Raw genomic sequence first — 22,989 nt, forward strand, 5'->3', positions numbered from 1 at the left:
AAAATTAAACTAACTTAAAAATTCCCAATCTTCTCTTTATAAAGAAATAGAGACCTCACTGGAAAAGGCCTCACTAGAAAAACTCATGCTATAAATTGAACATTATTACCACAAATATCTGTCCACTTTGAGAGAAAAAACACACACACACACACAATGATGACAATCAGATAGAGCTGGGATTTACCTGCTGTTGGAATAGTACCTACTCGAGAATCCAAAACAAAATCATATGAAAACTCGCGTCACTGAGTCGCACTCTTCGCAATTTTATAATTCACAGAATCGAAAACGAAATCATATGAAAGCTAAAAAAGTTCTCCTCATTCACATCAACTTAATTCTTCTTCTTCAAAAGGAGCAGTGTAGCAAAGAAAACACCACCCTCAAGCATGACCACTCAAAACAATTTCAACATCCATGCAGATAACAAAACAATGTCATACATGAGATATCACCTCTGCCATCACGAAGGAATCGGGAAGAGTAGCCCATGAAACATAAACCAGCCAGCTATTGCAAACCATTTTATTAAAAATGTTGTATATAAAACCCAATATAAGACTGGACTTAGCCTTTTCGATTCCTATAGATGATTGATCAATAAGGTGCAATTACAGAAGTTATACTCAGCAAACAGAATGACCAAAATAAAGGCGGAAACTGCTACCTCAACTCTGAACAAAACCATTTCTGTGAGTAATAGCACACACATCTAATATGACTGCGAACATGTCATCTATGGTGAAAACAACTAAATACTAGAAAATATGTGGATATTTTTCTCCTCTCTCTCTCTCTCCTTTTCTTCTATTTAATCACCTCAGCCAACATAAGGATGATCGATGAAGGCCCATTCAAACACTTGCTCGTATTGAACTGCAGCACCGTCCCATGTGTACTCCCGCTCCATTCCTCTCTTCATCAAACCCTCCCAGGAAGATTTATGTTCTCTGTACGTCTTAACAGCAGTTCTTAGTGCCTGTCAATAATCACCAATTTAGAGTTAAAAATATAATGAGCAAGAGAAGGACAAAATTTATAAAAAAGTATCAATCTATAGGTGTTCACACAAGGGGGACTTTGCTTAAGAGGTTGGGAGTTCGAATTCACCTGAGGCACCGCAAGGAATTTCTTGGTAATTGCTTGGTGCATGTGGAACCGGAGACTGGATTATACATTATGTTATTGACTGGAAGAAATTTATGTTAAGAAAATTCTTTCATAGAAATAATCATCAGGTTGGCTTTAACATTATGTTATTGACTGGACAGATCAATCTGTCGAGCCTATATACATTGTTGTGCTCATTCCTTAATAGCTTAAGCTTTTTGAAAACTGGTGTTCTAAAATACAGCGAAGCCTCGAATCTGAGAGGTCTTAGGTTCAAATCTTTCTTTCTGCATCTGTAAATAATACTGTGTCAACTCTCCACATGCAGGACAGAGTCACACAGGGTTAACGGTGGAGACTGTGGCATAAGAAGGCTCCATAAATTATTCTTTTATCACCCACCAAAGAAAGGAATATCATACCATTCAGCCACAGCGGGAGTTCAGTAAAATTATTAATTTTGCAAGTATGACCACGTAGTCAACTTTGCAACCCATAAACCCCCAAAATCATGATAATCATATTCATAATCACAAATAAGAACTTGCTTCCGAAAGAAAAATAAAGTACGAGGACACATAGATCAATTTTGAGAAAAATTTGAGACCTAGACAGTACACAATAGTTTTTCCTTAAATTAAAGTCAACATCGTTGAGGGTCTTGCGAAATTATATAGAGCTTGGGAGGTAATGCTTGCACAAGAAATTAACATACCGCCAACATACTTTCTCTTGCTAGAGGAGAAAATGTCCACCTGTACAGTCCACAACAACATTATGAGAACAAGAGCTTGAAAGGCACAAACAATAGAAAAAGAAAAGAGAAAATAAATTTCAACAATCAATTAATGGTTTAAGATCATAACAAAATTTCTCGAATTTTCAACAATCAAGAGAAGCATTTCCATTGCCCTCAGGGCAGAATACACATCTTGTATTTATTAGATTTGAATTTTCCAACCTCCTCAAATTCTAACATCTTTTTGCCTTTATTGAAGATTTAATGGAGGAATCAGTGTGTTTCCTATTATTGAAGATTTGGTGTTACTAGAGGAATCAATGGAGAAAAATCCTCCTTATTTCCTATTTTCTAATTCTTTCCATTCTCATAATTTCTTCTCCTATATAAAGGAGTCTCCACCATTGTATTGTATATGAGTTGAGAGATTATAATTAAAGTGATGTAGTCCTTTGGGCTCTTTGTGCCGTGGATGTAGGCCTTAGTGGCTGAACCAAGTAATATCTGTGTGTTCTACTTGTTTTATTTATCTCTTCGCTTCCGTTTTATGCTTTACAGCAGTCTTACACGAGTTCTTCCAAAAAACAAGTTGCTAAATCTTAGGCTATGAAATTAGTCAGTCTTTAACTTTATCCTATAAGCAGCAACAAAAATATCTTCCAGGAAGTGGCTTATTTCTATGCCTCCAACCTGAGGCACTTGAACTAGACAAGTGATACATGCTTGGAGGTCCACCCAACACTAGATTGGTGCCACTGCCGTAAAGGAGTTGTTCTTAAATTTTCTATCAACAAAAATATGTCCGTAAGAATCGTCAAAGGCCACATGTTGAAGGATAACTGGATAAATACATACCCGGTACCTTCACCACAGCCTTCTTGAGCATATGGATTAAAAACCTCCACTGTATCCTGAAAAAAAGAAAGAGGTAAAGGCACTTAAACTGTGCGTTCATTTATAGAACATCAGTTTTCACAATCATGAAAGTTAACTCACTCTAAGTCCTCCAGTGCTGTGAACTACTGGAACAGTTCCATATCTCATTGCATACAACTGGTTTAGACCACAAGGTTCAAATCTTGAAGGCATCAATAATATGTCACAGCTGCAAATTTTGAAATATCAGTAAGCTTCATAAGTAAGTATTTATTGGAACGCTCTTAAGTATGAAAATCTAAATCCTTGAATTACCCTGCTGTTATTTTATGAGATATAGGCACATTAAATCCAACCCAACCACGGAACTTGTCTTTATAAAATGACTCGGATGCTCTCATCCAGTCTTCACATTGCTTGTCCCCGGACCCAAGCATAACCTGAAACAGATTACTTGCAATCAATTATATTCACGAAAAGATAATATTAAAAATCCTGACAAACACATTGCCATGGAGAGACCACCCAAAGAGAACTGCAACTTAATCCTCATTGGAGACTAGAGATCAACTTGTACATATTCATGCAAACATATATATGTGAATACATATATTAATGCATCTAATTGTCTCCTCACTGAGGTTTCACCCTTGCACTTTATAATTGTCCTTACTGAAGAAAGATAATTCAATTTAGATATGTTCTACAAAATATTAAACGGGACCAGTATCACGATAGCTTATATATATGAGCATGTCAATGAAATGTGACTGCTAACCTTCAGTGGAATAAGTGTCAATGACCAACTCAAGAAGCCTTATGTAAAGACAAAACATAAAGGAATATATAAACTTGAACTTCCAAAGAAGAAAGATCTTTAACTACATCAGTGGTATTTACTCTCTGTTGAAGTTGCTTCTAACCACACCCCCGAACGAAATAAAATAATAGAATTATTTTAAAGAAAATAACTTACAAATTGGACATCATCTTGCATAAGATCTGGAATGGCCAACATAATTACATCAATACCTTTCTGGTAGTCCAGTCTCCCAATAAATCCAATCTATAAAAAATTATACCAAAATCAGTAATAGAAGAAAGGTGCAATATCATGCCATTCCAGTGTTAGGGATTAACTCTCACCATTGGACAATCAGGCCTAACGGGAAGACCCAATTCCTTTTGCAAATCGGTCTTGCACTGAACCTGCATTTTAAGTGAACTAAGGAACTGTTTTTTCAATAAAAAGAAAGAATAAAAGTATAACTTATTCTAGAAAGAGGAGGCATGAAAACCTTTCCAGAGAGGTCATGAGTGGAGTAATGGGAAACAATATGCTCATCCGTAGATGGGTCCCACTCAGTAACATCAATGCCATTTGTGATCCCTGTTCATAACAACGTTGGAATAGTTTCAGAATTAATACCATGTATTGGTTCACAGAAACGTGTACAAGTGTGAAATATGGCATGATATAATTTGTGACAGCCTTGAAAACACCCCAGTGATAAGTTGATAACCATGTGAATCATAAGTGCCAAACATGTGCAGAATCAAAATTTGTTGTTAATTTCAGAAACCAAAAGGAATGAGAAAAATGCTTAATTCTCTTTGGAAAGTAAAGAATTACACAATGGAGACAATTTCCCATCGCAATTGTACTGAGAAGACTTCCAGTTGGAGCCTCTCTAACCCTTTGCATGTGGGTTCCTTTTTTCCCCCCTCTTGATTAGTTTAAAGTCATAATTCAGATTCACATCAACTAGTGTGAGCTAAAATAATGTTGATGTATGATACCACCCATATTCAACTTGGAAAAGCAACCAAGATGTTATAATGGTTTCTTAAATTTTGAGACCTGGATACTATGGCACAAAAAGAGAGCCCCGTAGAGTTGTTGGTTAGGTCGCAGGGGGAGGTATCCCTTTATCTGAAGAAGTGCTGGTGTATTATAGTCCATGTTACATGGACTCGAGTACGTGTCGAGTATGGATATGTATCCACACGTCGGACATGTCAAATTCCAATCAGAAGGACACATGGACACTGTAAAGTAATGTTTCTATGTAATATAATACAGTGACCAGAATAGACATTTCACTCATTTGAAGTAATAATATATATAAAAAAGAAAAGAAGATATTATTAGATATATTTTTTAGGTGTGTGTCCAACCAAAAGTGTCAGACACATATCCCATACCCTTGTCCGAATAATATGTGTCGGCTATGGGTACTTCACCTACTACGGAAGGGCCCATGTAACATAGATTCTAGTAAATAACAGTGGCAGCCAAAAGAGAAGCCTAGTCTAGTAGTGTTATTCGAGGACCATATAGGATTCAAAGGTCTGAACGAGTGTTCACATGTGGTGTTTGGTCTGGGAATGGAAGTGAGGATTAGTCCAAGGGTCCAGTTGTGAAAGGATGAATTTATGAGAATGGCTGCAATGATAAAAAAATCAATCAGCAGAAAGGTTAAATGTTTCCATTGTCACGAAAAAGAAAATGAGGAGGATTGTCAACTCTGCAAAGGTAAAATGAAGAAGAAAGAACTATCTGTTACTATGAGTTCCATAGAGGAAGAAAGCAATAAAAGCTCTAATGATGAGTTATCCTCTCTGCAACTATTGGTCTCTCAGACAGGAAGTGGATTCTTTATTAAGTTACTCCTTGATTATATGTCCCATAAAATATTGTTCAACACATGAGAATGGGGCTAAGGAATCCATGAGTAGGAAACTCTTGGAGAGGGCATGATAGCTGATCTCAAATGCAGCCCCACAAAAAGCTTTTGGATAGAAGCAGTTAATATGACCTGTTACTTGTTGAAAAATCCCCCAGCAATTGCTATCTAGCATAGGACTCCGAAGGGTAAAGCCTATTCTGCTAATTAGTTTAAGTTATGCACATTTGATTTTCTGTTTATAATCCTGTAAAATGATGATAATCTTAATCTGAGCACAAGGAAGTGCGCATTCCTAGGGCATGCAGATTGGGATGAAGGGATATAGATTGTTGTGGCCTGATCCTGAGAAACCAAAAAAAGAAATTATAACCAAAAGCATGACCTTCAATTAGTTTATTATGTTGAATCCGGGGACCACGTTGTAAAGAGGATAGGTGTAGCTTGATTATGAAGCTTCAGTAGAAAACAGCTATAGAGAAATTCCTATTAATTGGTACACAACAAAATGTAAAATGAGGAAGAGTTGCAGGATCCTAGTGATGAAGACGCACGTCCCCGGAACAGTGGTACATTATCACAACTGGGGAAGAACAGAGGCAGATTAAGCCACCCTATGAAGATACCTACCTTGATACAATTGCTCGAGAATTGTCTATGGCGGAGAGTATTGAGGGAAGAGATCATTACATGTACAACAAGCCAAGTAATTATATATATGTATTTATGGCTGGGAATATTGTTTTAGAAGCAATTATGGTTGTTGTGAATAGCATAGCTTTTGATATTAAAATGGGTACTTGATGCTAAATGTTAATGACAAAAACATGTCTTAGCTAGCGCTGACAAGTGCGAGGACAAATGTTTTGAGCCTAAGAGTAGTCACATGGAAAATATAATGTCAAATACTAGATTTATCTCCAGTCTTATCCTCCCAACACCATGCATACGCGGACTAGCTCATGGCACTAGCCTATTTCAACTCAGTGGTGAAGTTGAATTGAAAGATTTGGGTGCAACTAGAAAGATGTTGGCTGTGGAAATTTACAGAGGTCAACAGGAAGGCAAATTTTGCTTGTGCCACAAGAACTACAATGAATAAGTGCTAAAAGATTTTAGAATGTTCAAGAATAAGCATATGAGTAATCATCTTGTTGCGCACTTCAGACTTTTAGCAGCCATTCATTATAGACTAAAGAGGAGGTGGAGCACATGGTCCACATGTCTCTATTCCTGCACTCGAGGAATTTAATTGGTGATTGCAGTAATTGAAGTCCGTCTCATGGCTTTTACAGAAAAGGCAAAGGAAGGGTTTATATTCGTAATGCTTGATAGAATTTAAGAAAAGATGGAGATTTTCCAAAATGGTTGCTTGAATTACTAGACTTTGATACCAGTGACAGGAAGAGAAAACCTGTACAAGGTAAGGAGATCCATACAATTGTTAATTTGGTCAGATGAGGCAGTAACCGTACCTAGGACAGTGCTGATGTACTTTTTGAAGAACACTGGTGGAAGAGAAGCCCGATACAAGGGTTTAAAGGTGTTCAAAGGTCAGTGCAGGTTCTGAGATTTGTGCATGGGGTTTTTGGCAGTGAATATTCAGAATGAGCTTGTGAGAACTCACTTTGCTGCATTAAAGGATTATAGCATCTTATAATCTTCGTCATCCTTGATTGTCATCACCCATAGATACAGACTTGAGCTGAACCACATAAATTGTAGCATAATTTGTGTGTTTTATTTGTTTGCATCTTTGTTTTTTCCATTTAAAACCCTAATATTTGTTATATTTTAACTAATTCATGTCAAATGCAAACAAAATGGTATCAGAGCTATCGCCACTGCCAAAATATGACACACATAAAAATAACAGCTGAATAAAGAACCTTACATTATGCTAAAACGATTATGCTAATGGAGTGAGCAATGCAACTATAATGTATTATAAAGGGCTCAACATGAAATCTTTTCTTATAAATGGTCAAACAGTTCTAAGAGTCACTAAGAAAGTAGTTAAGATTGGAGGAAACATATTTTTGATTCATGAGATTGGTGATGCTTCAGTGGTTCAAATTACTAAAAAAGGTGAACCATTAATTATTGATGAAAACAATTCAACCACAATATTGAACATAAATGTATAATCTGACAATATTCCCACCATTTCAATCATATTCTGAAATTAAGTTAAAAAATTAATAATAAAAAAAATAAAAAAATAAAAACTTGGTTGGATACGAGAAATTGAGAACATCCTTTCAGTTTCATTAGTATAATCCTCTCTCAACTATCCATTATTCTAATCCAACAAGGTACCTGATGAATGTTAATGGTACAGATGTAGTATTTAAACACGTACCATTGATCACGCTCTTTCGACTACTCAATAGCTCATTCAGACCATATCCACCTTCAACGGTTGTTATTTCCCAAGAATAACCCTGCCAGCAGAAGATAGACTTTCAACTTGAATTGTATTAGAAACTGATGAAATATGAGGTACATGTCTGGTACAAACAATGTCAACATTGACAACATGGCAGCACATGTGGCTCATGTGTACCCTCTTTCTCTCTCTTCTGGACTTAGAGTATCCCACAAGGGAGGTAAAAAGTCGTACTCATGAAATAGCCAGGACTGCTGCCAATTCATTACAAGATCCTCCTTGAATGATTACCAGACAATGCCACATAATGCATCAATGAGTTCAAAAAGGAACAGGATGTGTAAAATTTATGACCTTACTAACTGTCAGTATTCGATCAGCTGTCACAATCGCACCTTTCAAAACATTGACTGCTTCACCAGTGTCAAGGGCATGAGTCCTGGCCCACGTGGGAAATACCCATTCCACCGCTCCATACCACTCAAGAGGCAGTCCCAAATTTTTGTAAGTCACAGCTGGCTCCACTCCCTTGCATACACATGAACAATAGTGTCCTAGAATGTTATTGCACTTTGGCTTCTTAAAAATCTAATCTGAGACACAAGGCAGCTAGTACTAGTAGAATTGCCAAAGAGATCCCTGACGTGAAGCCCTTCCTCATGCATGTAATGATATCTTCCAAGCCTACTAGTATCAGAGGTGTTATTATGATGCATATGACCATACGAGTACACTTGATAGTTTGCTCAAACAAGGCTATAATATTCCAACACATACACTTGAATGTCTGTTCGCTATGATTAAAAAATCTCCTATATGCTTCAGATATGCAAAAGTTGATCTATGATTTCAGTTTTACCACAATGCTCAGACTCTTTGTTATTCCTTGAGATATTTATTTAGTTTGGAGAACAGTACAAGTAGCAAGGAAAATTTTATACTACATAAAATCATCTTTTTAGTAGTGAATAGTAATAGTAGCAGTTCCAAAAATATTTCCTACTTATTTGCTTTCTTAACAATTTCCATCATGTAATTAATATTAAACTAAAGTGTCTACCTGATGTGCAAGGTTATGTATTACAAGGATACTTCGAGCATCCTTATAAACTCCATATGGACGATACTTGGATGCCAAAAGTCTGAAACAAAAAAATGTCGATATCAATACTCACATCATCGCTGCCAATTTTATGAAATAAGGCTTTATGAAAATCCTCAAAAAGGCTCATATATTCTAAAAAAGATCTCTAACTCAAGTAAAAAAGAATCTACAGTAAATAAATAAGAATCTGCTGGACCCAGGAGAACAGGGAATGGCTTAAAGCCATTGTTTATGAATGGCCTTAACAGGATAAGTTTTTCTATCATGAAACATCTAGGAGTGACCTAAGATAGCAAACCATAAATTTGACTAATAAAATCTCATACAAGAATTCACTAGATCAGCTATGACTTCCTGTTTTCTTTGGAACTACTACTCTCGCTTGTGGGTTGGGGGGGGGGGGGGGGGGGGGTTTGGGGTATATTTTAGCTGAAAATAAGAGGAAAATACTCCAATCATATAATAGAGAAAGACTGATAAGTGTAAAGCAATAGGTTCATAATATAAAAACATCAGCTATGAAACAGGGTCTTCCTGTTTTCTTTGGAACTACAACTCTTGTGGGGGGGGACCAAAGATATTTTAGCTGAAAATAAGAGAAAAACACTCAGATCATAATAGAGAAAGACTGATAAGTTAAAGCAATAGGCTCACAATATAAAATCATAGACCATGAGTTTTGGAGATCTTGGAAAGCAAGCATATGGAGGGAAATATAGAAAAAGGAAATAGGGTACAAAGAAACATATAAACAGACCATCAAGTGATTGACTAATTAGCTAATAAATCACTTACACTGGCACAAGGCCTGCATGCCAATCATTAACTAGGAACAAACACTTCTCTCCATAAGTGAACCCTCCTAATGGAAGCACCAAGGGTGCTTCACACGCTGCGTGACAAAGTAAAGTGAACCGAAACTGCGTAAACAAAAAAGAAGAAAGAAAAAATAAAAAGTAAAGAAAAACTTGTCATTCTTAATAAATAAAGCATAAAATTTAATTCCACTTCAGAACAATTACAAGAATCATACCTGATTATCACCGAACGCACCAAAAATATCACCATATGGATTTCCAGGTCTTTGGTATGAAGGATGATCCACAAATACCTAAAAGTAGGAGAAAGGACATATCTCCATAACAAAACTTATACTCTACAGAATTACTAAAATGCAGTAGAGAAATTAAAGAGTGCTTTTTTCTTTCGTGGTAGATAAGAGAAATTACAGAGTGATTGTTTATATTATCCTCACAAATAGCACTTTAAGATGCGTTATTGTGATGAGACATAAAAGAAAGAACTGGAAAAATAAATAAATATCCATGTATTAGTGACTAAGCAGTGTGCGAAGTTTTTTACCCAATCAACACCTGCCCTATACTCATGGTAGAAAGAAACCTCCTGTTCTCCTTCAAAGCAAAATATCTTGATGCAACACTCAAGATCCGATGCACCGGCATAATTTTTATCTGAAGGACCACCATGCAAATATCTAGGAGAAACAACCATGACACGATGTCCACGGGCAGCCAGTGCTATAGGCAAAGAACCACAAACATCTCCTAAGCCTCCTGTCTTGGAATATGGTGCTGCTTCAGCAGTAACAAATACAATATTATGTGTTACTCTGGTAGGGATTTCCTCATCGCTTCCAACATCCTCAGTCACTTCTTCTCTATCAGCAGCTAGGGCACCATTAGTGTCAATGACACTAGTGTGACCTGTACTTAAGTTAAAATATTTGTCATTAATGCTTGAATATATTCGTCAGCACAACAAAAATATCACACTGACAAATGTGCGTGTGCGTGTGTTTTAGTTTTGGGTTGGGGGGGGGGGTTCAGGTGAGGATTGTCAAAATTTGGCATTAACTTCACCTTGGCATTGTTACAGAAAGAATTTGTCACGATAATGCAATTGAAAGACAAGGACATATTTAGCAGAAGCAAAGACTGAATCCAGATGTTGCGGCTCAAATTAGTCAGGATCATACAACTACGAAAAATTATAACGAAATAATTTAACACACTTTAGAACTGCAGTAGGTCCACAATCACTTTAAGAACTCTATGAAACACACTGTCAATCCCTATGACTCAATTAGTAAATTGTGTGTCACAGAATCGAGTATCTCAAGATCGTAACCTTAATGGAGAGAGTTGAGAAAAACAGGATATCATTGGTGGAATGACATGCACATTGATTTGTACAACCCAAAAGCAAGGCCACCCAAAGCACATGTTTATAGCCCTCCAGATACACAGGGAAGATAGTAGCCCAACCATGAAAAATGTACAGCTTTAAAACAATCAGAATCAAACCATTCTAATTGTCACCTGGTACCAAATGAGATACCACACAAAATTTACAGGATCTTCGTTCTGATAATAACCTAACAGTCAAGAGTCAAGACCCATCTAAACGCCAACCATACCCTCAAAACCCATTGATTCGGAAAAAATGATGACCTACAAAGTGGAATTTTCCATTAAAGATCCATCCATGGAGAGTTAAGATTATCCAAGAGGACCAAACCATGTGATAAACCAAAATTTTATAATTACGGTCTTATCAATAAGAATCTCAAAAAATCAATAATATTTGAAGAGGCGATCCTACTCTGTTAAGAAGCCAAACTTTATCTATTACTAATCAAAGTAATAATAAATGTAGTAAATCATCTCACTATCATAAACTTACTACCACTTGCTTATTCACTCTAATTAAAGCATCAATAATATTATAAAAGCAATAAAATATAATAATTATCCTCAAAAAAGCCTAATGGTGTGACTCAATTATATTTGTTTGCAGTTTATATATAGATGCACAAACTCAGATTCCCTGAAATCATTAAAAATTAATTTGGAAATCAAAAGAAACACAAAACAGCATAAACTACATGATTCAAAGCTTTAGAAATGTAAAAAACAAAAATAATAAAAAAAATTTTTAAAAAAAAAACTGTGGGATATGATGATACCAGATTGAGGAATCAAGTGAAACCCAACAACAGAACCAGTGACATCTCTCTCTGTGCCCAACATGAGGCCTTTCTTCTTATCATTTTCTTTCAAAGTTGAAGGCCCATCTTGAGAAGAAGTCTGAATCCCACCATTGTTCCTATCTTTAACTGATCTTCTGAGTGACAGAGAGCGAGTTTGATTTCTTCTGTTTTGTGTCCACACAGAAACGATATTTTCTGTTCTGATCACACCCAAATTTGGGGAAGTCTCTGTTCGAATCAGAGCCGATTTGCAAGAAACTACACGAAATGTTTGCAGTGTCTCCATGGGAGAGAAAGAGGAGAGAGAGAAGGGGGATATAGAATAGAACCCAGATTAGAACGTAAGGGATCGTGAATTGGGGACAAAAAGAGAGAGAAAATCTGGAAAAGAAGTGGCAGAGAAAGAGAGAGTACTACTAGTATGGAATATCGCGCGAAACTCAAGAAGAGATCAAAACGTCGTTGTTTTCCTCGAGTATTTGACAGTTGATACCTTGGTTTTGAAATTACAGTTACGTACGTGGTGCACAGTGAATGTGAATGGATAGAAAAAATATGTTATATGTCAGAAGCTCAGATCTTTCACGTGAAGAGTTTTTCATGGTGTCCCTTGGGAGTACGTCTTCCTTAATTTTAAAGTTAAATGGTGGAAGATGATTTATAATAGAGAAAAAATAGGCCCTTGAAACGGAATGGACGAATATATGTTCAAATGGGACTCATGTGGATCCTACTTTTAAGGACTGTTAGATGCTTTGGTTTAAATTTCGGGTCGCTGTTTTTCTGAGGGCTAACTTTTTTTCTTTTATAAAATTATGGCAAAAAAGAAGGAAAAATGAATAGAAAAGGATTAATGAGGCATTCTTAAAATTAAAAAAAATAAATAAATACAGTAAGTATTTTTTTCTCATTTTGTTTAGTTGAGGGAAATAAATAAATGAGATTTTGATTATTACTCTGTGACCTAATTAGTAATGTGCACAACTTTTTAAAATACTATGTCTGTGCGCTTGAACTCGTTTAAAGGAAATTTTTTATTGAAGAAGATAATATTATCTTTTTAAAGTATTAGCTAATGGTGCAATAAGACAAGAAGTCGCTAATGGTGCAATAAGACAAGAAGTCCAGAAACAAAGATATACTGATGATACACTAAATAAATTCAGAAACATCAAAAAGTGTTTTTGACAACAAGTTCTATTTTGTATTTTCGATTATGAAAAAGGCATAATATTATTATTATTTTTTTAGTAGGGGGAATTAATCATTTATTTCAAGACAAAAATATATTTAGTAATTAATTTATTGTAATTTGTGGTGGTATTATCGAGTAGTAAAAAGCCAAGCCATTAGAACCCATGTTTCATAAAAAATTTGTAAGTTACAAGGTTAAATTTTAAATAAAAAATTAGTGGGCCCAGCATGGGTCCAGGGCACGCTGGCTTTGTCCTTAGTTCATCCTTCTCTTCTCTCTAGCTCTCTGATTCCAAGTCAACGATTCCAAAAATTAAAGCTATGTTCCATCACTATTTCAAATAAATATCTTGGATTGTATTTTGTATTCCATTGATAAACCTACATCTATAAATCGTTAAAACGTCCTTATCGAATCTACCCTCAACTATAAATATCAAGCGTACACCTAAGGAATACAAGCTGAAAATAGAAGGCAATGGGCTCATACACATAAACGTCCCCACAGCCACCAATAACATATTAAATAAAAAATATGAACGCCATCTTATCTAAAATTAAAATATAAAATAGAATAAAATGTCACGCATCAACTAATTTCGTTGCACTTCTCATTTAAATGATGTATGTGTTGTGAGTACTCTAAAAAAAAATTAAAATAATTTCTTTGTTACAATTTCTCATATCAACTTAAAAATTTAATCTATTAGGATTAACACTCAATCTTATATGCATGCCCAACACCCTCTCCGTCGAGATCTAATATGAAATTAGAATCTATAATAGAATGTTATGTTATTCTACAAAACATGATGCAAGTTATTTTACAAATATTTAACCCAAAAATAAGTGAAAATGCGTGAATTCAATGTTAAATATAAATTAATATAAATTAAGTGATACACAACATTGCTTGATATTTATGAAAATTCTAACCTCATCTAAGCTTAGAAAACACCTTGCAGAGGAGCTTAAAACATTTTAGAATAAAACAAGATTCCCAAAATAATAATAGTACTAAAAATCAACTGGATTAATTTTGGGATTAACTTGATTTTCACAAAATAATCTTTGCTTGGCAATAATTATATAATTTGTATCTACCATGTCATACAAACAAAAATTTCACTCATAAAATATAGGGATAATTTAAAAAATAGTAAGTATTTTTTACACTATTTAAAATACCATAAATACAAAAAAGAAACTAAGTATAAAACATTTTAACAAAAATAATTACAAATACTAGATTCATACACCAAAGGTCCAAAATGCCCCTTAACCTTTAAAATATTTTCATCCATCTCCACTTCCCCATTCATCCATCTCCTCTTCCCCCACTTCATCCCCTCCACTCTTACCGTGCAGAATTTCTTCTGATGACCATCGCACGTCGTCATCCACTCCACCGGTCAACGACCACATGCACTTTCGGCGAACATATCGTCACACCATTACCATCACAAACCCTTACCCCGCCACCATGGCAAACAGTCCTCGAACAAAAGTTCGAGAGCCACTAGAAGTATCGAGAGAGCCTTAGATGCGTTATTAATCGCATTCAAGAAATCGCTCGTGTATAGATGCTAAAGAATCGTTAGGTAATTATTGATCGATCTAAGTCACATAATACGAGATCGAGAATTTAAAATTGGGTGAAAGTGAGAGCGTCATGAGAGTGTCTGTACATTTATTTTTATGTAATTATTTCACTTAATGCATTACGTCAAATTGGACTCAAAGAGTGCCCATATAATAGAAGTCTAACCAAAGGCCATATATTTTTTAATCCATATAATTGGGCATCCACACACCACAGGCCATTTATTTTATTTCAGTTCATAACTAAACCCAACTCAAAGTTCCAAACCAGTCCAACCCAGTTATGTTTATACAATGTTATGCTTTTAAAAAAGGGAAAATTTCTTATTAGTCCTACTTTTGAAGCTTAAAGACAATCAAGTCCTAAAAAAGAATTTTAAAGACAAATAAGTCCTACTTTTGCAATTTATTTCCAAATATGTTCAAATTTATTTTGTTTTTCAGCATTACCCTTGTTATTAATTTTTTTTTTATTTTTTCCTTCCGGTCACTTCTCTCTCCTCTCTGAACTGGCCTTCAGCCTCTCGTCTTGTGCCACCATGAGTTTCGTCTAGAATTTATGATGTAATTTTGCAAGAGGAGTATTGCAAAGCAAAGAGAGAAATATCACCACCAAGGATGCAATTGTCGAAAGACATACCACGCGGAAGAGAAATTGCTAGTGCGAGGGAGAGCTGAAAGCTTGTTGTCCAGGTTTGATGAAACCAGAAAGGGAACTCTCCAATCCTATAAGCGTCCACAGTAACATAATTCATTATCTCAACAGCCGGGTGCGTCATCTTGGCAGCATTAGATAACCTCAATTGCTTCTTATAAATGGCTGCTGTGAGCAAAGACCTCACTTTTACACCGATCAGTCTGCTTCGGGAATAGCACTGCCTTTGTGATACAGATTCTATGCTCTTTGCCAAGGAAAGTGATCTAGCCAATACAGAACCCTCATATGGCCAAGAAAAGTGATGATTTTTAGCATTGCAAAGAATCCAGACATGAAAATCTCTTTCCAGTGACAGACAATGCGCAAGCTTTTGGTTAGTCAATGGCCTTCCACGGAAAAGAATTCAATTTGGGATTGGATAACACACATTTCTGGAATCAAATAAGAGAGACGAGAGAGAGAAACAGAGAGGAGAGTGGAGTGATCCGGAAGAAAAAAAAGTATTTTGATAACAAGGGTAATGTTGGAAATTAAAATAACTTTGAACTGATTTGGAAATAAATTACAAAAGTAGGACTTATTTGTCCTATAATTTTTTTTTAGGACTTGATTATCCTTGGGCAAAAGTTGGACTAATAAGGAATTTTTCCTTTAAAAAAACATCCCTATGTCCAAATCTACTTACTATGCCCATAGTCCATTTTCATAAGCATAACCCTCATTCCTCGCTTCCTCATTTCACTAGATACGACCTAACCCAATCTCATTCAAGCAAAGCAACGGTGAGGCCCCTAACACTAAGCAAAAGAAAGGTTCATTCGCGTAGTTGATCAAAGACATCTAACTCAATCTTCAATTTCGGTGATGATACAGAAGCGAACGAAGCCTTCGGTCAATCAATTCGGTGATGAAGCAATTATAGATGTTTAATTGAAGAGAAACTGTCATTCGCATCAGTTAATCAAAGACTTTTGTGAATGTTTAAATCAATCCTCAATTCCGTCGATGATGCAAACGAAGCCTCCGATCTATTAGTTCGATGATGAAAAAATTGTAGACATCTAAGCAGTAACGGAGTCAGGATTTCAAGTGAGGGGGGCGCACTGTCAAAAAATAATAATAATAATACGGAGTACATATATATATATATATAACAACTATAAAATTTAAAAAGACAAAGAAGAAGAAAATTATTAAAATATAAAAAGAAAATAAAAATGAAAAACTTTAATGGAAAATAGTTAAAAAGTTTCAATTGAGGAAGAAAAATTTAACTTTTTCTATTAAGTAAATTTAAGGAATGTAAAGAGTAAAAGAGAAAATAAAGAAAAAATAAGAATATAATTTTAAGAATTACAAATTTGAGGGGGCACTATATAAATTTTGTTATATATATGAATTTTTTTAAAAAAATTATCACATATATTACAAGTTGTTGGCCAATTCAGTAGAACACGTGCTCTCTAAGCCTTCATCGGCTCCATCCCTACATCTAAGTCAACCCTCAAGTTTGATAATGATACGAAGGCAAAGGGAAGCAAAGCCTAGCCTCCGATCGATTAATTTGGCGGCTCTGCAGCTGCATACACGCGAATTTGTGGGTCAAATATTGAATTCGCAAATTCAAAAACTGAGTTCACGAATTAAAAAAATCGAGTTCCCGAATTATACATGATTTAGCTCCCAACTTGCCGATCCACGTACGGAGCTTGGGAGCGTGAGCCTCACACGTGAATCGTGTGACTTAGGACCCGTTTGGCATGCGTTTTACTTTAGGCGTTTTGTTTTTGACTAAAACAGAAACAATGTTTTTACTATTGGAGTGTTTTGGCAAAAATCGGAAGCACGTTTGGGAACGATGTTTTATTGTGAAAATGTCGGAAACAGAAACATAAAAAACATGTTTGGTAAGCCATGCGTTTCAAGAATTTTAAAAACAAAATATGTTTGGTAACTCTAATTGTTGTTAAAAATAAATAAAACAGAAACAAAAAACATGTTTGGTTATCATTGCTTTTAATTTATTTTTATAAATTTTAAATATATTTATAAATTTATTTCTATATAAATAGTCTATATATTTTTAATAAATATATTGAAATTTGAATACACAACCACACACACACACACATATATATAACCAAAGTGTAATTACAGAAGTGTTGCTTCAGCGAGACCAATGTTTTGGCATCAACTTGAGTCTTGATGACATGTAGAGTTCTATTTTTTTACTGTATTCTTATGATCTAGATATTAAGATCACCTTTTTCATTTATAATCCATCTATTTAGAGTCAAACTTCACAAAACATCCATCAAGGAATCATAAAATAAAATAAAATAAATAAATAAAAAAAGAAGCACCCTGCTAGAATGGAAGCTTGCAAGGAAGCTTCTCAAATCATACTCATTCTTCTTTATTAGGAAAAATGATAAAGAAATTCAGAACAAATTAAACAGTAGATTAAATTAAATAGGAGATATAATTCAAAGTTCAAACACAATTCACTTCATCATTTACAAATTTCAACAATAGGATTCAAAAACGAAAAAAAAGATGCTTACAAATAAAAAGATGTTTCCTTATGTTTTCCTTACAGGAGACATACTTCAAAAAACACAAATTTCACTTCCATGGAACAAGCTTCAATAGTAGGACACGTCATCTTCATAACAGCACACATCACCTTCAAGAAAGTATCAACACACTTCACATCTGTAATGGTAAAATTTAAGTTGAAAAATATTAACAACAATAGCAACAAATATATTACGTATAAAAGAAAAAACATACCATCAGTTTCAGAAAGATCAAGAGTGCCCAAGAGAATTCCAGATTCAATCAGCAATAGTATTACGCAACTGATTCATTTCTCGAGGAGGATCGTCACCATCAAATAAATCATCAGGCTTATATTGATTTCTAATGAAGTTGTGTCAAAAACACATCGCTGACGGGATTGAAGCCCAGGTCTCCATGGCAACAACTTATTTATTAAAAAAATCAAATAACAGCATATCCCTCAAAATGTCTATTATCTACCTAGCATGAACTCATGGTTCCTCAACCTCAACAATGAGCTTGCAAGAGAGAGCACCAAATTTTACAAGTTCCATGCAAAAATTCAGATTACTAAATAGTTCATCATTGGGATATGAACATGTAAAAGCAAAATTATAGAAGATTTGTTTAAATCATGAAAATTAGATGAGGGAGACATAAAATTTAACATTGGTATAATAGATGCACAATATGCCAAAGTCAAAACAAGTGACCTCAGTAAATAAATTTAGTAGAAATTATATAACAAAACAACCATTTTTAAATTAATATTATTGCTATAAGTTTCTCCAAACAATGAATCATGCCAAGTGATTGAAGCCCAGGTCTCCATGGCATCAACTTATTTATTAAAAAATTATCTTATAATTCTAGATAAAGCTAAAATTTCTAAAACCCATACGACAAATGGAGTCTTATGGCACAATACATTGTAGGACAATAAAGCATCATAAGTATATTTGTGCTAAAAAAATGAAGCCAAAAAGAAAAAACAAAAAGAAAATATTAAAATCAAACAACAGCATATCCCTCAAAATGCCTATTATCTACCTAGCATGAACTCATGGTTCCTCAACCTCAGCAATGAGCTTGCAAGAGAGAGCACCAAATTTTACAAGTTCCATGCAAAAATTCAGATTTCTAAATAGTTCATCATTGGGATATGAACATGTAAAAGCAAAATTATAGAAGATTTGTTTAAATCATGAAAATCAGATAAGGGAGACATAAAATTTAACATTGGTATAATATATAAAAATTAGGAATCTAGAGTGAATCAAAATTTTGACTCTTACAGGTTGATTCAAAATATATAAAAATTCAAATAAGCAATGCGAAAGATTCCAACATTTCTTCTCTTCTCCTTAATCTTGGAAACAGAAAGGGAAAAGAAAAAAGAAAAAAAGAAAAGAAAAGAAGAAACATAAGTAATATAATAATAGTTGACTCTATGAGATAATCATAATGATATAATAATAGAGAGGACAGGAATAGTAAATCAAAGTGAGCATTTTTTTTAATTTTATTTTTCATATTCTTTGTTCTTGATATTCTTCATTCTTTTAACAGGATCAATAATGTTCTATAGTTTCATACATATTCTGAGCTAATGTTGTTTGGGTTCTCTCTTGTTGCAAATCTTGTAAGAGTTTGATGAAAGGGTTTCAAGTTATGATAAATTTATTGAGTTAATTTATACTTTGATACATATTGGATAAATCTGACTATACTCTATGATTTTTTGTGTATTACATAGCACACAATTGGTAAGTACATTAGAAGTGAAGTGAGACTGGAAATAGTACTCCTCAATACTCAACTGAAAATTGAAACCTCACATTCATTGATTGATCAACACAGTCTTCTATTTAACTACATAGTATTTCATAGTATTGCTGTCTAGATCAAAAGGGAAAGGAAGAGGGAAAAGGCTGCTACAACATATTGGAATGAAAGTTAAATGGCAGATCCTCAAAAGTTTTCTGATAAACATGGGGACATTAACAACTTGAAAATTTCTTTTAGATGGGGACATTAATGGGAGGGTTTTCCAAAGTAATGACTCCGGGCACCTTGTTTTGCTTTTTTAGTATAAGCAGTTAATAATCTTATATATATATACACACACACACATTCCATTGCTCTATTATGAAAGAAAACATTGAGTTTTCATTGGTTTTCATTACTTCGTCATGTTTGTAACAAGTCAAGCTTGATCTGATTATTTCAATCTTTTGTATATGGTAAGAAAATCCAGAAAATCAATATATAAGATGTAATTTTCAACATAAGAATGAATAAGAGAGACACAGTAGAGCAAAACCCAAGTTGAGTCAATAATTGTGTATATAATATCATCCCATTAGCATGTGAGTGCAATGAATATGGTCCAGTTCATCAAGCAACTACATTAATACTACAATGTATCCCCCCCCCCCCTCCACACACACACACACAAATTTCAATCTTCTTGTTGTCTATTTATTTATGTCTTAAAAAATCTTGATCCATATATATTACTATTTCTACACATACGTGATCATATATATATATATATATATATATATATATATATATATATATATTATGTATGTATATATTACATGCTCACACTTGATATCATACTTATATTGTAAGATGGAGTCTACACTTAAATATTAGGCAGAATAAAATATATATGAATCGCAACAAACTCTCTGTTCCTAGCTATTAGCTTAGGCATGCAGTAATGGAGAGTCACCATTCCCGTCACCACTTGCCATTCATACTTGTTTGGTAATCAATTTGATCACTCACATAACAATAACAATCAACCCAAAGACGTGGACAAATGAAGATGATGATGTTAAGTCATTATCATAAATAAATAAATAAATAAAAAACAAACAAACTTAAGATTGTATTTGTAAATTAAATACTAAAATGAAGCCTCATCAATGTCTCCTTGGTTTCTGACAATATTATTTATTTCTATAAATTTACTGAGCTCGATCTCCCCATCTGATCCTCCTCCAATTCAAATGCGTAATATAAAATATTGTTTAATTTATACATTTCAAAATAATTTACAGTTAGCATCCAATTTGAAAGCGTCTCTTAATTGTACAGAACAGCCAGGGGTAGCTCCTTGGATTAAACTTTAGAGCTTCATACATATATATATATAACTGTACGTACTTTAGAAAGCTAGCTCAGTAAGGGTCAATGTTATATCAAAATTCTCAAGAGACATTTATCATGACAAATTACCTTCATTCAGAAAGATTAAAAAAAAAATTCTAAATTATGCCATGTAGTGGTCACCTCAATCATCAATTATTAACTCGTTAACTGTGGCTATGGTGGAAATTTCAAAGAAATTGTACTCTTTATTTTTCCAATTACATTTTATGAAGAAAAAAAAAAAGGTCATGATGGAATGTTTCTTACTTGTACTTTTCTTTTTCTAATTCAACTTTTATATACACACCCAGAAACACAGAAAAAGAAAACTACAAGTATAGGTGCGTTTTGGTCCTTGGAAAGATGTATTTCTTAAAAATCTGATATTGTGATACCCCCGAATTTCCGAATGCGGGTTGGCCAGGCCCACGCCCGAATACCCGAGAATATCAAAACAAATTAATAATAAACGAACACAGAGTACAAAAGAATAAAGAAAAATAAATAAAATGCTGACAAGAAACTAAAATGATAATTTAATAATAAACCTCATAATATATTTGTATTAATTAATAAACTCTTTTGATATAACTGATCCTACAAAATACAACTCGGGAATCCATACTGTGTGCACCCCTAGAAAATCCAAACTAAACAAATGGCAACAATAACTGTCTAAATCAGGGAACTGAATCATAAAAGAACCCCTATGTAGCATCGGAAGAATGAAGTAGACTGATCCCTGCTCAGCACGAACAACCTCTACTCCTGACGAACACCTGAAAAATAATGGTGGGTCAGGCCCACAAACAAGTTCTACTCTACTACAGTTCAAGCAGAGATCCGATACACGTATACATCCTAGTCAATCCAACAGTAACTAGTAGTCCGTATATATATATATACACACACTAAAGGAACCTCACTAGACTATAAGGTTGTCTCAACCTGAATAGTAGGCAACATGCAAAACGCACATATAGTGGGCATGAGTACCTAGACCTACTAGGGTACACAACTACACTATATCTAACTACACATCCCTGGCGATATACGCACCCTAACCACTAATCCTGAGACTCAAGCTTATATCATGGCACCATACTTATATATATATAATCTAGTAACCATCCTATCCAGTATAAATTAATCCTCCATAAGTCATTCAACTTGTTCAGCTGACCTGACTTGAATATAAGTAGGACTTAACATTTTAGTTAATCAATTCCCTTATATAATAAATTAATCCTCCATAAGTCATTCAACTTGTTCAGCTGACCTGACTTGAATATAAGTAGGACTTAACATTTTAGTTAATCCATTCCCTTATATAAAATAGGTAGGACTTAACTCATAAGTTAATCCGTCCCTAGAATGCCATCGTCCCATACCGGTGTATTAAACCACACAATCCAACAATTGATGTAATAATTAAAGAAATACATCAAACATTCCAGAAATAACTATGATAATATAATATCAAGTTATCACATAATATGAATGACTTATTATTTATTTAAGCTTCCTATATCATATGTCCTACACAAACTGAATCTTATACATGATGATATTTTATTGTATCGTCAAATAAGCATTCTCCATATCCAATTCATCCTACACATTTAATCTCAATTGCTAAAGCATTTTAAAAGATTAAATCCATTCGTTTGTTTAAACATTCAAATAGCAAGCATCGTTATGATTGAGTGTATTTAAATTTATTTAAACCCAAACCTAGTCCCTATTTAATGTTCAGGAATCCTAGGCATGTTTCTACGTTCCATCATTCCACAGATATGAAAAATACAAAATTCAAACATGTAAAAATTCACACCAGAAATCAAATCAAAATCATGCATTTTTTAATTCATAACACAAAAACAGATATGAAC

The 22,989-nt window shown here is 34.2% G+C and overlaps 1 protein-coding gene across 1 annotated transcript; it reads right to left on the reverse strand.

The window, feature by feature from the left end:
* Positions 1 to 494: 494 nt before the first annotated feature.
* LOC132271601 (soluble starch synthase 1, chloroplastic/amyloplastic) lies at positions 495 to 12,537 on the reverse strand. Its single transcript, XM_059773039.1, has 15 exons — positions 11,896 to 12,537; positions 10,272 to 10,633; positions 9,943 to 10,020; positions 9,705 to 9,829; positions 8,865 to 8,946; positions 8,159 to 8,332; positions 7,778 to 7,859; positions 4,027 to 4,118; positions 3,875 to 3,937; positions 3,705 to 3,794; positions 3,044 to 3,168; positions 2,849 to 2,957; positions 2,708 to 2,763; positions 1,829 to 1,868; positions 495 to 982 (listed from the first exon to the last, which is right to left on the reverse strand). The coding sequence occupies exons 1-15, from the start codon at positions 12,203 to 12,205 to the stop codon at positions 824 to 826; spliced, it is 1,947 nt and encodes a 648-aa protein (XP_059629022.1). The 5' UTR covers positions 12,206 to 12,537; the 3' UTR covers positions 495 to 823.
* Positions 12,538 to 22,989: the final 10,452 nt, after the last annotated feature.

Source organism: Cornus florida, unplaced genomic scaffold (assembly GCF_030987335.1).
Source record: "Cornus florida cultivar Cherokee Brave unplaced genomic scaffold, ASM3098733v1 CherokeeBrave_3.0.0_Hap2_Chr08, whole genome shotgun sequence".
Taxonomy (NCBI): Eukaryota; Viridiplantae; Streptophyta; class Magnoliopsida; order Cornales; family Cornaceae; genus Cornus; species Cornus florida.